The sequence below is a fragment of the Acomys minous genome (assembly GCF_964271855.1).
Source record: "Acomys minous genome assembly, chromosome: 16".
Classification (NCBI taxonomy): Eukaryota; Metazoa; Chordata; class Mammalia; order Rodentia; family Muridae; genus Acomys; species Acomys minous.
In genome coordinates, this window is record NC_140498.1 from 10,493,558 (window position 1) to 10,509,812 (window position 16,255).

General features: G+C 47.4%; 1 protein-coding gene across 2 annotated transcripts in view; it reads left to right on the forward strand.

The window, feature by feature from the left end:
* Positions 1 to 16,255, forward strand: part of LOC311585675 (multidrug and toxin extrusion protein 1) — a 36,340-nt gene that overhangs the window by 18,600 nt on the left and 1,485 nt on the right. For both annotated transcript variants that reach the window (XM_084761140.1, XM_084761139.1), the window contains exons 11-16: positions 1,244 to 1,352; positions 1,474 to 1,549; positions 7,283 to 7,352; positions 7,562 to 7,694; positions 11,463 to 11,557; positions 12,229 to 12,307. In XM_084761140.1, coding sequence (XP_084617266.1) covers positions 1,244 to 1,352; positions 1,474 to 1,549; positions 7,283 to 7,352; positions 7,562 to 7,694; positions 11,463 to 11,557; positions 12,229 to 12,307 — 562 coding nt within the window. The remainder of the gene's footprint in view (positions 1 to 1,243; positions 1,353 to 1,473; positions 1,550 to 7,282; positions 7,353 to 7,561; positions 7,695 to 11,462; positions 11,558 to 12,228; positions 12,308 to 16,255) is intronic.

Here is a 16,255-nt window from a genome sequence, read left to right on the forward strand (position 1 = left end):
TTAATGTCCTTTAATTGGGACCAGAACCTTGGCCTTCCTTTGTCCCTCTTAACTATGACACTTGCCATCAAAGCGTTATCGCTATTTCACTGTAAGTACGTCCTGACTCTCCACCAATGGAGAGAATTCTATAAGAAATGATGTGTCCTTTTCAGGACACCATACCAGGGGAGACACATAATGTGGACATTAACCAGGAGTACACAGTCAAATTGTTGCCAACAGCCTCCTCCATGTCACATTCCTGTCCCTCCCTCTATGGAGAATCTGTTTGTTGGAAAATCTTCCTGTCACTGTGGTGACCTTGAAGGTGGGAAGTTAATCTTCTACGTTTCTTTCTTTTTTTTTCTTGGTTTTTCGAGACAGGGTTTCTCTGTGTATCCTTGGCTGACCTAGACTCGCTTTTATAGTCCAGGCTGGCCTCAAACTCAACAGCGATCCGCCTGCCTCTGCCTCCCGAGTGCTGGGATTAAAGGCATGTGCCACCACACCCGGCTTCTTCTACGTTTCTTAATCTGGGTATTAGATTTTCTTTAACCATCATCTTAGTTACCCTGACCTGTAAAGCAACATTCACGATCAAATAAGTGATTAATCTTTTAAAAAATTATTAATGACTCGAGTGGTAAATGTACAAATATTAATGGAAAATCGTTTCTTGAATAGTCACTGCTCGGGAGGCACTATTCTAAGCACGGCCACATGAGCTCTGTAACGTCTCCACTACAAGAGTTTTCGTACAGACAGAATAAAGTATCAGAGCTTAAGTAATTGGCACAGTGTCACACGGGTAATAAGTATAGAAGTATCAGAAAGTGGATCTGGGCCGTCTGGCTTTAGAACTCCTGCTGTGAGCTACAAGGCAATGCCTCCTCCTGGTACTTTCTTTAGTAACTTTTCTGCTTTGATAACTGGATCTCTCTTTTTCAGAACGGACACTAGAGTAGAATCTGGTCAGCCCATCCTGCATACTGGTCCCCTATATCCCAGAGGACAGATGTGATTGCATGGGGGCCTCCCTCCTGTGGCAGAGGTTGGAAACCTTGTAGAAGAGCCTAATTTGTTCTGAGAATCCTAACTTGGAGAAATAGGTTCTTCATTGGCCAGGAGCAGGCCCAAGAGATGCTGCGAAGTGTCTTCAGAGCCCACGGGAGCACGCTTTGCCAGTGAGGCGTGAACCACAGGCTGATTCTGTCTGTGGCGTCTCCGTGTACTTTTTCCAGTGTGCTTTCTTTCATTTTAGATCCCTTCAGGCTTCAGTGTGGCGGCCAATGTCCGGGTGGGAAACGCGCTGGGCGCAGGAAACATTTACCAGGCCAAGAAGTCCTCGGCAGTTTCCTTGCTGGCCACAGGTGCCTAGACCCTCCGTCCAAGGTTCCTGGTCCACGCGGGCTGTGCATGGGGCAATCTGCCTCCCCACTTCCTGTGACCTCCCTGTTCACTGTGCCGTTTCCTCTGACCCTTTACCTCCAGAGCTCTTTGCTGTGACCTTCTGTGTCCTGCTGCTAAGCTGCAAGGATCTTGTGGGCTACATTTTCACCAGAGACCGGTGAGTGCTGGGATTTTTCTTGGCATGTGGGATCTGGGACAGAGAACTAGACGGAGCGGATAGCATCACAGTGACCCCGGAATGGCTGCGTCTTGGAGAGGTGTTTTGAGTTACTTGCGAGATCAGAAACCTCACTGATATCACCTGAGGAGAAGCTGATTACTGAGATAGAAAAATCCAATTTATAATCTAAATCTTAAACTAATGGGAATTGGTGTCGACAACATGTTTCAGACAGACATGGTGGTTATGAATTTTTAAAAACTGCTTTAATTACATTGTGTGTTTATGTGTGTGTGTGTGTGTATGAGAGAGAGAGGGGGGGGGGCTCGTGGAAGTCAGAGGACGCCTTGCAGGAGGCATCCCTCTCCTTCTACCATGTAGGTTCTGAGGATTGAATCCAGGTCATCAGGCTTGAGCCGTCTGCCCAGCCCTTGTGGGTTTTTTTTTTTTTTTACCATTAGTTACATTTGCAGACAGTCTGAATTGGTGGTTTAGTGGTAAAATGAGAGCCTGCCACATTTGCAGGTTGGTTGGACAGCCTGTGTTCCTAATTTAAAAAAAAAAAAGGCTTCAAAAATCCGACACTACTTGAGCACCAACATACTATAAACAAGAGGTACGTTAGTCAGTCCAGGATTAACAATGTTAGATGGGATAGAACAACGTAGGTAGATTGATGCTAGCCAAGCACTGGTCCGGCTCTCGGGGAGTGCTGTGGCTCCGAGCTCCCGAAAGCTGTAGGGTAGCAACCAAGAGAGCTGCTCTTGGTCAAAAAGCTAGGATCAGGTCTGAGCGATGTCACAGCCGTGCACGCCTCCAGAGCTGCCGCTCCGTGGAGCCCACGAGTGGGCTCAAAAACTGTTGTGGGGACAATCAGGTCCTCATCTGAAGCGTGAAGTGGAGTGTTGGAGGCTGAGGCAAGAACAAGTCCCCTCTGCCTCCAGTTGCAGGTGGAACCCTGGAGGCTAGCTCAGCTGAGCTCCCTGCCAAGGAGGCCTCATGTCCCGGGGGTGTCTGTTTCAGGTGAGTCCTGAAAGCAGTTGTCTCTTCCTTTGCCGCCGCCAAACTCTAATGGCCCCTGTACTCTGAAGCCCAAATGTATGGGGTACCGACTGGGACTGGTTGAATGTTTGTATAAAAAATAGGGTCAACAGCCAGGCAGTGGTGGTGCACACCTTTAATCCCAGCACTTGGGGGGCAGAGGCAGGTGGATCTTTGTGAGTTCGAGGCCAGCCAGAGAAACTTTGTCTCAAAAAAAAAAAAAGTCAACAACAGGAATAATTGAAAAAGAATGGTCAAACCTGGAGAGGAGGGGAGGAGCGCTGAACCCACTAGAGTTCACAGTCAGGGGTGCAGCTCTGTCTCCACAGATACTTGTTAAACTATTTAAGCCATTCCCAGAATTCCCTGAGGGACCCCTTGACACTTTCCTTCTTATTCAGCCTGGATTTTTTTTTTCTCCCTCTGCAGCAGCTGCTGCACCAAACAGTTTTCAACCATTCAGCTTTCAGGCTTGAGCCTGCTGGATGAAGACTGTCAGGTGACTGCTAGAAAGCTCAGGTGGGGGCATGTACCCCCAACAATGTGGGGAACAGATACCAAGTTTGTGGTCCCAGGGACTGGATTAGGGTGCACACCCTTGTGACAAGAGTCACCTGGCTGTCTCAGATCTGCCAAACTGCCGGGCTTTTTAGACTTTTAGAGTATGTTTCTCACACAGATGAAAATTAAAAATCTCATCGGTGAGCTGTCTTAGAAGTTGAGGCATTGAACTGATGGCTGAAGAGACAAAAATTAAAAAATCCACTGTGTGCTCTGCAGGGCTTTTGTCTTCCTCAGGGAGGCTAGTTTGCATGTTCTCACTATATAGAAATGCTGTAGAGACACTTTGTACTTGAGATAGCTTTATTAGCAACCACAAATTGCAAATTGGCTTTTCTTTCATGGATTCAAAGACATGGGCCAGACACAGCTGCCTCAGTTTCCTCGTCACTGCTTCTCTTTTCATGGTAGGTTCACAATTCCTCAGATAATCTTTTTTTTTTTTTTAAAGATTATTTATTTATTTTGTGTCTGAGTGCTCTATCTGCATGTACATTTGCAGGCCAGAAGAGGGCACCAGACCTCGTTACGGATAGTTGTGAGCCACCATGTGGTTGCTGGGAATTGAACTCAGAACCACTGGAAGAGTAGACAGTGCTCTTATCTGTTGAGCCATCTCTCCAGCCCTTCTCAGACAATCCTTTATAGACTTCTCACTTCAGGCTGGGTGAGGAGGTCATCCATAAATAGTTCCCATGCCTTTCTTTCTCAAAGGATGGAGATGGCATCAGATTGGGGGTCAGGGCATGCTCAGAGGTATGCGAGACTTTGTGGAGGGGTTTCAGGTTGGAGTGGGCCTTGTGCCCCAGGCTAGCCTGGGGACCTGGAAGCCCAGTGGCCAAAGAGGAGCTGGCCCTGCGCTGCCCACTTAGGGGCTGTGAGAGTAGACAGGCAGAAGCTGGAGCCCTGCAGGAGTCCAGGGTGTAAAGCCTCTGCAGACAGAACTGGAACAATCCGCCCAGCTGCTGGAGAAGGGGGTCGTGCTACCCTATAGCAGGGCCAGTGTGGGGTCACCCCGGGGAGCCTCTTGGGAGTGGCTTTCAGCCAGATGACCTCAGCTCAATGTCAAGAACTAGGGGAGGCCTTGTCCCCTGCTGGAGGAAGCCAACCAGAAGCCTTGGGGGCGGGATATGCAAAGGCAAGACCCTGGTGCAGGCCCACGTGAAAGAGCAAGGTACTGAGAAGAAACCAGAGAGCTTTGTGTTCCTGCAGTTCTCAAAGCTCACCTCACAGCCGACAAGTTCAGGGTGTGGTCCGGTGTGACTGCTCCCAGTGGGAAGAGTTCCAGATTACCCAGTCCCCTTTCCTGTGCGTCCTGTACCATTTCTTCTATTCAGTCTTTCCTAGGGTAAAATTTGCAACAGACACACACACACACACACACACACACACACACACACACACACACACACACCCCAATCAAACATGATCATTTAAAAAATCTCTTTTTTAATATTTTATTTAATTTTAATTCATGTGCATTGGTGTGAGGGTGTCAGATCTTGGAGTTATAGACAGTTGTGAGCCACTATGTAGATGCTAGGAATTGAACCCCGGTCCTTTGGAAGAGCAGGCAGTGCTCTTAACCACTGAGCCATCTCTCCAGCCCCACTTTCAAAAATTTTAAGAGAGTAGTTCTCACACTCTTTCTTTGTAAGAAAAATGAAAAGACAGAAGAACAAAGCCAGGCGTAGTCAACGTGCCTATAATTCCCACACTCAGGAGACTGAGGCAGGAGAACAGCTCTGAGGTAGCCTGGGCTACACAGTGAGGCCCTGTGTCAATAAAACAAATAAAACAAGGGCAACAGAGACGAAGGAGAAAGAGAAGGAGAAGGAGAAGAAGAAGAAGAAGAAGAAGAAGAAGAAGAAGAAGAAGAAGAAGAAGAAGAAGAAGAAGAAGAAGAAGAAGAAATAATTCTCTAGGAAAATTCCCCTGGAGAAGACTGAAGATTGAAATAAAGTGACTTTCTTATAATAAGGGAAATTTGTTTTTAAAAATGCCAAAAAAATTGCTGATTCCAGAAGATTCCAAGGGAAAACATTGTCAACCTTTAAAATATAGGTAATTCTAATTATGTTTAATCTCTCAAAGAACAGAAAAGGAAACCCTTGCATTTCTTATGAAGCAAATATGTCCAGATAGTGCCCAAATCTGACACTTCACGCACACACAAAGAAAATCAGACTATTCTCAGTCACCTAAATTGATTCAAAAACCCAGAACAGCACGGGGCTTTTAGTTCAGTGCCTCATACACTTGAAGCTCTGGGTTTGACTCTCATTACTGCAAACATGCGTTACTTATTTATTTGAAAGGCTCAGTGGGTCTTTATTTGTGTGGCTCAGTGGAAGAGCATATATTTAGTGTGTGCAGTATTTGCTTTGCTTTGCTTCAGTCTATGGAATTGCCACACACACCCTCTGACCCCCAAAACAGGAAAGAAAGAAAAAAAGAAATTAAATCTCAACATGAAATGTCCATAGACAGGCTTGCGCAGCGCCACACTGAAAGTGCATCTCACTGGACTGGAAGGGAGATTGTCATCTGTAGCAGAACAAGCCCGAGTGAGCGCCACGGAGGAGGGCACATGAGAGACGTAAGGGGGTTCTCCTCACATCCCTGTGTATTTGCTGCTATCTTCACAAACATCAGACAAAAACAGGAGTGGCAAGAGTTGTTGCCTATGGGGACAGGGCGGCCAAGTGGTGTCCCGAGAGGCGGTGCTCATCAGACTCGCTTTGTAGACCAGGTTGGCCTCGAGCTCACAGTGATCCGCCTGCCTCTGCCTCCACCTCCAGAGTGCTGTGATTAAAGGCGTGCACCACCAAGCCCAGCAGAGTTCATCTTAACAAACAACTGTATGCCTCTGCTGCTTGGAGGGAAGAAAGACCCCAAGATACACTCTTTATTCATTCACTATGCAAATGTCTATTGCCAGACTGGTTTTTTTTAAAGATTTATTTGTTATGTATACAATATTCTCCTGCATATAACAACTGCAGGCCAGAAGGGGGCACCAGATCTCATTACAGATAGTTGTGAGCCACCATGTGGTTGCTGGGGATTGAACTCAGGACCTTTGGAAGAACAGCAAGTGCTCTTAACTTCTGAGCCATCTCTCCAGCACCAGACTGGTTTTTTGTTGTTGTTGTTTTGTTTTTTTGTTTTTTCCCCCAAGTTGGTGCCCCTGAGGGTGTTTCTCCTGGTAGCACCTTTCTTCTTTCCCTTTACCTGTAGGCATTAAAACACAAATCTCTAGCATTAAAAATTGAGCCCTCCAGGCAGTGGTGGTACACACCTTTAATCCTAGCACTCGGGAGGCAGAGGCAGGTGGATCTCTGTGAGTTCGAAGTCAGCCTGGTCTACAAAGAGAGTCCAGGACAGCCAAGGCTACACAGAGAAACCCTGTCTCAAAAAACAAACAAACACACAAACAAACAAAGAGTTGAGCCCATTTCTAGGAGTGAGAACCCTGAAATACATTTGGGAAGATCTGGGAAGACCTTTTTATTGTTTGATGATGCCACTACCAAACACAGGGCCTTGTGCACACTGGACAGCTGAGCCGCACTCCACCCAGAGAGCCCATGAGTGCTCACTCTCTATTGTATTATCCAGACAGCTCCAAGATCTGCCTCAGGAATCAGGTTAAAGTGGGGTAGGGGGGATGGCCTTGTGATCTAAGCTTTGTCTTGGGTGGGCAGATGGGTGCTAAATCATTTCATTGGTTTTTATTGACTAAATGGATTGCATGTTTTTCTCCCCTAGAAGCTATTGAAATATATTAGAAATTTGGACTCTGATTCATGCCATGCAATGGTAGACTTGTCCCCACTTGAGCTGCTGGCTGGTGGGAATACACTAGGGCAGCTGGTTACCTGAGGTGGAGGCGTGGCTCCTTGACTCTCGTTTCTCTTTTGTGCCTGTGGGTGTTTGCCTGCATGTGTGTCTGTGCGCCACGTGAATGTCTGGAGCCCGTGGAAGCCAGAAAAGGGGCTTGGGTCCACTGGAACTGAGAGCGAGGAATAAAACCTCAATCCTCTGCAGGAACAAGTGCCCCTAACCACTGAGCTATCTCCTCAGCCCTTTCTTTCTAATCACCACGTGCGGTTGTATTCCTGACAGGGACATCGTGGCCTTGGTGGCTCAAGTGATCCCCATTTATGCTGTGTCCCACCTCTTTGAAGCTCTCGCCGTGAGTACCGAGCCTGACTTCCCCCAGACACTTTCGTGGTCTGTGTAAGCTATGTCTCCTGATTATGATAAGTTTCAAGTGGGAAGAGAGAGGGCAGAGCGGTCCTGTTGATTTCTTTCAGGGCTGCTTTCAGTGTCTGGGGGGTGGGGCGGGGGTGGTCTTTGGAGGCACCGGCTGTCTTCACACTGATGGACATCACCTGCCCACAGTGCACCTGTGGTGGTATTCTGAGAGGCACTGGAAACCAGAAGGTTGGAGCCATCGTCAACGCCGTCGGGTATTACGTGATTGGACTTCCCATCGGGATTGCACTGATGTTCGCCGCCAAGCTGGGAGTGGTCGGTAAGCCTGACGCTAGGAAGAAGGCCTTCTGTACCCTGTCAGAGAGTGAGTGTGTAGGTAGTGGGTGAAAAGTGACCGTGAGCCCAGAGCTGCCTGGTCACTCCCCTCCTGCCCACGTGACAGTGTGGTACCTCTGACGCGCCTGGAAACCTCTTCTATCTCTATTTAAGATGTTGCTCTTTCCCTTTAACGAGGGCTGGGAGGCCCCTAGCATGGCACCGCAGTACCAAGGCCTTCCTCCCCTGGGATCTTGAGGAGTTTGGGGTGAGGCGGGGAGGCCCTAGGATAGGATGCGAAGGGCTGGACACTGAGCTCCCTAGAACAGCACCTTGTGTTCTCAGCACAGAGGGCGGGGCTGGCGGTGGCCTCTTTGTCACCTTTCCCCCTTCTTCTTCAGCCTTTGCTCCCCACTTGTCTTCACCTATGTATCTGCCATGTCTCTGCAGAGGGACCCGTGGGAGAAATGCAGAGCGAAGGAGGGTGGGGCAGCCTCCTCCGTATGACCTTGCTGTGCTTGGAGCAAAAAACTGAACCCAGAAAGCTCTGAAATTACCAGAGCTCATCTTTTTTTTTTTCTTCTTAAAGTAGGGAAATAGATAAGTGTCCAGCTTTGGTTTCTAAAATAATAATCGAGAATACATTGGCAATGAATAAGTGGTTATGTTAAAACTTAACTGTTGTCTTTTAGTAAAGCAGTGACTGGTGTAGTCGTGACTTGCTGGAATCCACCATATGTGTGGCGGGCTCGGGGGTGACCGGGGAGTCATCTGATCACTGCAGAGGACTTCTAGTCCCACATATTTAACTGTGTCTCTCCCTTTTCTCAAGTTCAATAATATTTTAATTAAAAATATTGGAGTTGTTCAAAGAAGGAGATTGCCAGCGTTCTGTGGCCACAAAGGTGCAGATGTTATTCAGCCGAGATTCTGGCATTGTTCATGGCTTGGATCTGCTGATGGCAAAGCCAATGGAAACACCAGAGGAGTCTGGGTTTTGAGTAGTGTTTTCATGTAACATAGAATTTCCAAAATATTATGATTGTAATATGCAATCAGTACAAAATAATAAGGAGACACTTTATAGTCTCTTCTCTGTCTTTATTAATATTAATTTAATTGATAAATAGAATTATGAACATTTATGGAGCACAAAGTAAAATGTGGATCGTTTAGGCTGGAATTCACTATATAGACCAAGCTGGCCTAGAGCCCACAGAGAGACACCTGCCTCTGCCTCAAGTCATGTGCTATCATGCACAGCTACATCCAACTTTGTTATGTTGTTTTTATTTAAGAGTTTTTTCCAGCCGGGAGTGGTGGCACACGCCTTTAATCTTAGCACTGTGGAGGCAGAGGCAAGTGGATCACTGTGAGTTCGAGGCCAGCCTAGTCTACAAAGCAAGTCCAGGACAGCCAAGGCTACACGGAGAGAGTCTGTCTCGAAAAACAAAACAAAACAAAACAAAACAAAACAAAAGTCTTCCATTGTAGTCCAAGCAGGCCTGAAACATGGGATCCACCTGCCTTAGTCTCCCAAGTGCTGGGATTACAGGTGTGTGCTCCCAGGTCTGGTTGAGTTAAAGTTTTAGAAAGGAATCCACTTTAAAATATTGATACAGCTATGTCCCAGGGTCTGAATTTTGCCCACGCACTCATTTGATGAAGCATATCTTTCATACGCAACGTAGAGGGAGCTGGGGATTCTTGGAGGGGAAGGGCGGGGCCCTGGGAAGGTGGGGGTTGTGGGAGACCACGTACTTGGTCCTTCTAATGGCCTCTTTTTTTTGTTGTTTTGTTTTGCTTTGTTTTTCATGACAGGATTTCTCTGTGTAGCCTTGGCTGTCCTGGACTCATTGTATAGACCAGGCTGGCCTCCAACTCACAGCGATCCGATCCTCTGCCTCTGCCTCCCGAGTGCTGGGATTAAAGCCACCACATCCGGCTTTAATGGCCTCTTAAATAGAAGTATAGCACAGGTTGGTCTTACCTTTTATGCTGCCGCCATTACAAGGTGCAGCATGTACACGAGGCTCCCAGAAGCACCTCAGAAGGCTGCAGCTTCTTACAAGCAGACTGACTACTCAGAAAGGCTATCAACTTCCTATAAGGTTGTTCAAATACATAAGTTCCTGGCTTTGCCCAGAGGAGTCTGGTAGTCACCCTGCATTTAATAGGGATTATGACACTAGTTTGTAGCTCAGATTACAGCTAGCGTCAGCTGGGTATTTATGTCAAAAAAATGTTTGGCGTGAGCTTGTAGTTTCTGTGCAGAACCAGGCATTCAAAGGAGGAAGCCAGAGGCTTTTCTTACGCCGTCCTAGAACTGGCAGGCAGTCACTGACTTTACTCCTCCTGATCACTCCTGGTAACTGAGATGGGAGGGCAGTTGGCACCAAGGAGCAGAGCGGTTAAACCTTACCAGAGGAAGATAAGCCTCTGAACTACGACCCAGGGTTTAGCCTCAGCCCTTCCTCCCACGGATCTGATCAGTTCGCAAAGTCTATGTATGTGTTGGCATCCTGTACATGACGGAGTGCTCCCCCACCAACACCCCCCCATCTGTGTCTTGGCAGAGAGTTGAAAGGCAAGCAGAGGGGTAGGTGAGAGAGGATCATGGGGGATGAGGGTGGCTCCAGGGTGACCTGACTGAAAGCAGCTGATCAGACCTGGCCTTTCTATAGGCAAAGTGAGGGAGTCCCCAGAGCACACTGCATGGTCAGGGAACTGGAACAGGGTTCTGGAACAGGGAGCTCTGGGCTCAATCTGTAAGGTGGAGAGAGACCTGTGCCTCAGTATTTAAGGTGGAGAGACCCTGCCTCAGTATTTAAAGTGGAGAGACCCTGCCTCAGTATTTAAGGTGGAGAGACCCTGCCTCAGTATTTAAAGTGGAGAGACCCTGCCTCAGTATTTAAAGTGGAGAGACCCTGCCTCAATATTTAAGGTGGAGAGAGACCCTACCTCAGTATTTAAGGTGGAGAGACCCTGCCTCAATATTTAAGGTGGAGAGAGACCCTACCTCAGTATTTAAGGTGGAGAGACCATGCCTCAATATATAAGTGTAGAGACACCCTGCCTCAATATTTAAGGTGGAGAGACCCTGCCTCAGTATTTAAGGTGGAGAGAGACCCTGCTTCAACCTAACCTCTCTATATAAGTGGAAAGCAACCCAGTCTCCACATACATGCATGTGCACCCTCCCAACGTGTCCACATACACTCAAACACATGAACATGCATGTGTAGGTCACATATAACTATGTTTTTTAAAAAGTAATTTATTTACTTTTATTTTATGTGCATTGGTGTTTTGCCTGCATGTATGTCTGTGGATGTTGGATCTTGGAGTTACAGACAGTTGTGAGCTGCCATGTTGATGCTGGGAATTTAACCCTGGTCCTCTGGAAGAGCACTCAGTGCTCTTAACCGCTGAGGCATCTCTCCACCCCCACATACCTATGTTTTTGTTTTTAATTAAAAAAAAAAAAGTCAGTCTCCTCTTTTGAGGAGCATAGAGCAGTAGTTTTCCTGGAGACACCTCCTTATAACTGGCCCCATTCCTTACTATCCAGTCACGATAAGCACAAATGACCCAAATAGCTTCCTGGACCTTTTGCTCTGACATTGTGAATCATGGCAGGTGGCCTTAGGGGGTGCTGGGCCTCTGTGGGATGGAGGTGTGTAGCCCCTGCGGGCTTTACCTTGCCCAAGGAAGCTGGCTTAGCGAGGCCACCGCCTCCATGAGCTAACCAGTCAACTATCTCCCTGTGTAGGTCTGTGGTCAGGAATTATCATCTGCTCTGCCTGCCAGGCCTCATCCTTTGTGGTTTTTATTGCTCGGCTCAATTGGAAACGCGCCTGTCAACAGGTAACGGTCCTCGTCAGTATTTCTGAAGACGCCAAACCAGACCAGATGCGGCATGCGTGCTTTCATTTTGGGTAGTTTTTTTTTTCCTTAAGCTATTTTTATGCTTTTTGGTTAGTATTTGTTTTGTTTTAGTTGGATTTTTGAGGTGATGGACTGCGTGATCCCGGCCTGTTCATTCCCCTTTATCTGCTCAGTGAATAGAAAAACGGGATTCCATTTCTGGTCTCTTGCTGTGAAAAGCCAATATTTCAGTAGAAGAATTGGAACTGGAGAGACTTTCTCCAAGTTTATTCTAGGTGTGTGTGTGTGTGTGTGTGTGTGTGTGTGTGTGTGTGTGTGTAAGTGTGTAAGACACTGTATGCTTCTTTCTCCTCACCTTCCCGGGGTCAATGTGAGGTCTGGAAATAGGGGGTAGAAAGGGTGGCTGAAGTAAGAAGACGAAGGGGGAGCTCTCAGCGACCTTGTCTGTCGCCTCTCCCCTACGTTAGTATACTCCCCTCCTACCCTGGGAGCCTGTTTCAGGCCTTTGGAAGAGCGCTCCACAGTGACGCAAGGAAGCTCCGCCTCCTGTGCTGGTTAAGGGGCGTGGCTTCTCCTAAGCCAGGTGGCCAGGTTTAGCAATGCCGCCTGCGGACGCCTGGCCCAACTTTGAGTTTCATTTACTTTTCTAGGCTCAAGTACATGCCAATTTGAAGACCAATGTGGCCCTGAATGGGACTTCTGCTGTCTCTCAGGAGCCGGCTCACCCAGGTATGCTACAATTCTCTCAGCTCTGGGGCAGAACAAACTACACAGGACTGGAGGGGCCTCTGTGGGACACAGCAGGATTAGCTGCTGTGAGTTGAGACTGAAGTGGACACTAACGTTTCAGAACAGATGTCACGTTACACCCACCTGGAGATAAACAGACTTAAAGTTGGTTTGCTTTGATTCCATACTTTAACAGACTGTTATGCATGCCTCAAGCTTTCTAGGCCCTCAGCTAGTCCTTGGTACTTCCGCAAGCATTTTCCAGGCATTTCTTTTCTTTTTAAAAGTGTATTGAAAAATTCTGAGCCAGGCATGGTGGTGCACACCTGTAATCCCAGCACTCGGGACGCAGAGGCGGATCTCTGTGAGTTTGAGGCCAGCCTGGTCTACAAAGCGAGTCCAGGACAGCTAGAGCTGTCTGGACAGAGAAACCCTGTCCCAAAAAACCAAAAAACAAAAACAAAAACAACAACAACCAAAAAAAATTTTTTTGCTTTGGTCCGCATGCAATAATTGTTCTTCTTTATGGGGGTACAGTGGATAGCTCACTGCAAGTATAAAAACATGTACTACTAAAAATGGGGTGTTGGCAGAGGAACAAGGCTTGGAAGCTGCTATTTGCATGTTTGTTTTAATGGAGTCCCTGGGTTTGGCCAACCACCGTTCACTTTAAGCATGCTCTTGCTCGGACCTTTGCATCATGCAAATGCAATTACAGTAGGCTGTTTTCCTGTCAATTAGTAATTCTGTCACATCCCTAGTTGCTGAACAGTTAATAATATTGACCTTTCACTCCTGTGGGGGAGGTGAAAGTGGCTTCCTTCTACCTCCCTGCAATCTGCGGCTGACACAGCGGAAATAGACAGGAGAAAAACAGTATTTAGCTATATGTCTGTAGGTGTAGAAGTCCACACGCCATGAGACTTGAAGGATTATAGAGAAACATCTGAAGCTACAGAGGGGAGTGGGGGTATGGGTCGTCTGAGGGTGATGTCTATACTAGTTATGGGGGCCGGAGGAGGAAAAACATGGTAAGCAAAGCTTATGCCAAGTCTCTCTGGTATTAGAAGGTCCTAGCAACGGCCAATCCTCCCCACCCCACCCCCGAGACAATGCTTTTTGTAATGTGGATGTGTTGGGTATAAAAGTCTTTTGCATAAAGGCTCCTCGGGCCCCAACATTCCTTTATAATGTCACCCGTTGGTTCCTAGAAGGCTAAAGGTAGGCTGGCAGTGGTCTGCTGTTCGTCTGATCTGCGCTTAGTGTCTGGTTATCCTTGACATAGTTTTATGACTCACGAGCGGTCTGACCTAAAGCTGTCTGTCTTCATAAGGGAATCCTCTACTCCGGGTTATTTCAGGGCTTGAGATTCTCACAAGCCCTCACTGACACGAAGGTAAGAGGCAGCTAGTGTGAGGCTGGCCTGTTCTGGGGCTAACTTTAAATGCTATACGCAGCCTGTCGGGGCTTGAAGGTGCAGGGAGGTTTAGCAGAGCCCACCCTTAACAGGTACTGCTCAGACCTGAGCCGCATGTCCTACCTAGGGAACTGTCAGAGCAAAGCCATCCGCAGAGGCTGGCTCGCCCTCCCCCACAGCTTTCCAGCTTTCTCGTGATCTGGCTCTGAGAACTTTGTGTCCTGAGTTCTTTGCCACCTTCTAGATGTTCTTTTTAATTCATTGTATCCTGACGTAACAACTATCCCAGGAGGCAGGGCTGGCTTGTAAATGTGGGAAATAATGACATTTACCCTGTCCTGTTGGTGTGAAGAGAGCGTTAGGGACTGCCAGTCACAGCCTGAGTGTCCTGTAAATGTGACCTGCTGTTGTTTATTTTAAAAAGTTTTGCTTGTCTTTGTTCCTTTGAGACAGGATCTATGTAGCCCAGGCTAGCCTTGAATTGGCTTTTAGGTGAGCTTCAAGTTTTGACCCTCCTGGCTCCGCTTCCCACGTTGGCATTACAGGGCTGCACCACCATGCCTGGTGAAACCAGGGTGATGATGTTCCAAATTATTTTGTCAGGACTCTGAGGCCATTGTAACAGTCTCAGCACAGATTGGAAAACCCTAAATCTGGAACATCTGGAAATCCAAACCACTAGAATATGAAATACTTCTGATCCCAAGCATTTCGGATAAGGTGTGCTCTGCCACTTATGTGCCCTCTTATGCTTTTACAGAAAGCTGATACCAATCTACTTAGGCCTCTAGGTGATCTGCCTTTGTATTTATCTTGGAAAGTTTTCAGTGTGTTTTCCTGTTGATATTTTTACTCCACAAGGCCACGAGCCTTGAGTCTTCATGTGAGTCACCATCTTGCTTGGTGCTCCTGGGTCCTTGGAGCCAAAGGGTCCCATATTCAGGTCTGTGAACGCCTTGTGAATGTCTTAGTTTATCTCCCCTGCATCTGTTTTATTTTCTGTCTGAAATGGATGTTAGGTAGGTACTGGCCTCCTCAAAGCCTGACCCTGGAAAGCTCTCTGGCTCCCCACACTGGCTGGCCAGAGCAGTGCATGGGGTGAATAGAGGCACTCAGAGACAATTGGCCAAACACCAGGGCTGTTAACAGTTTTGTTAGGCTCAGTCGCCTGTCCTCACTGAGCCAACCAAACAGACAAGCAATGCTGGGAAGCAAAGAAACGAAATTTGTTACCCAATATGGCTGCACCAGGAAGAGGAACAAATAACAGGGTCCAGCGACGTCTCCCCTCTTCCTGTGAAGTCTATCTTCGGGGTCCTGACATGAGGTTTAGGTTTAAGCACAAGGCATGCGTAGGTGTGTGGGGTCCTGGTCAACCTGTGGTCCTGCCCAGAAGTGACCCGTCACTGACAGCCTTTCCTTCGTGATTGAGAACTTGTCAGAACTGTGAAATCTCTTTGTGGGAGGCAAGCGTCTCTCTGGCGGGCCCCAGGAGCCAGCCTTTTCCTTCTCCCAGCATAAGATTTCTGAGGAGATGTCAACTTCTTGGGAAGCGATGTTTTAATAGTCCGATTGCTGAAGGAAGGACCACAGGCGTCTCTAAAAGATCCTCACTCCTACGTGGATGGTTCCAGAATCCCTCCTTAAGTGCCAAGCCAATAAGCATAACCCAAAGATAAGAGCAAAGGGGTGTCCTGGAAACAACTCCTGAAGGCAGAACTGGGCATGGAATTCGGTTTTCCATCTATCACAATAAACAGAAGCCAGGAATTGTATCCTTAAATCGTGTTCTATTCAGCTTGCTGGAGGGGGCCCTCACTACCTCGGTCTCTTACTAGTGTATTTACAGAGAACAGAGGCAATAACTAAATCCAGAGTTTAGTCTTGTCCCTCTGGGGAGGTGCATGGCCTGGTCTCTGAGATTCTGTAGCAGAGGAGGGGCTGGCCAAGGTGACTGAAGATGGCATTTCTCCTGAGCCAGTTTGGATGACGTTTAGATTGAAAGTTAAACAAGCAAACCATTAGCCATGTAAACTTGTCACTTCTTTATAGAATGTACTCATGGGCTCCTTCCTATAGACTGGGGTACATGTGTGAGTTGTAAGTTGTAAAATGCCCTATTTCTTACTAAAGAATGAAATACAAATGTGCCCCCGTTTGTGCCCTGTGATTATCTCCTGGAACAAAGGAAGTAAAAAGATTCTATTGGAGTCACTTATGCCTATTCATGTGGGAGAGACTTAGTACAGGTCGGGGTGAGGACACATCTGAGCACACACAAATCATGCCTTGCATGTGCAAGATGGTGGACAGGCACTTCTGGACAGCGTGTGTCAGTAGGGTGAGATTGTAGCCGGCCAAGCTGATTGCAAGTAAGCTAGAAGAGTGGATCTGTGTGGCTTGGCAATTTTGATGGGTTTGTTACGGCTTTCTCTACCGTGCCTTGTCTGAAACAAAGAAAAAAGCAACTTGAAGGAATATTATAAGTCTTTTAAAGGGACAGCAGCACCTCCCCGCTGGAGCAAGAGAGA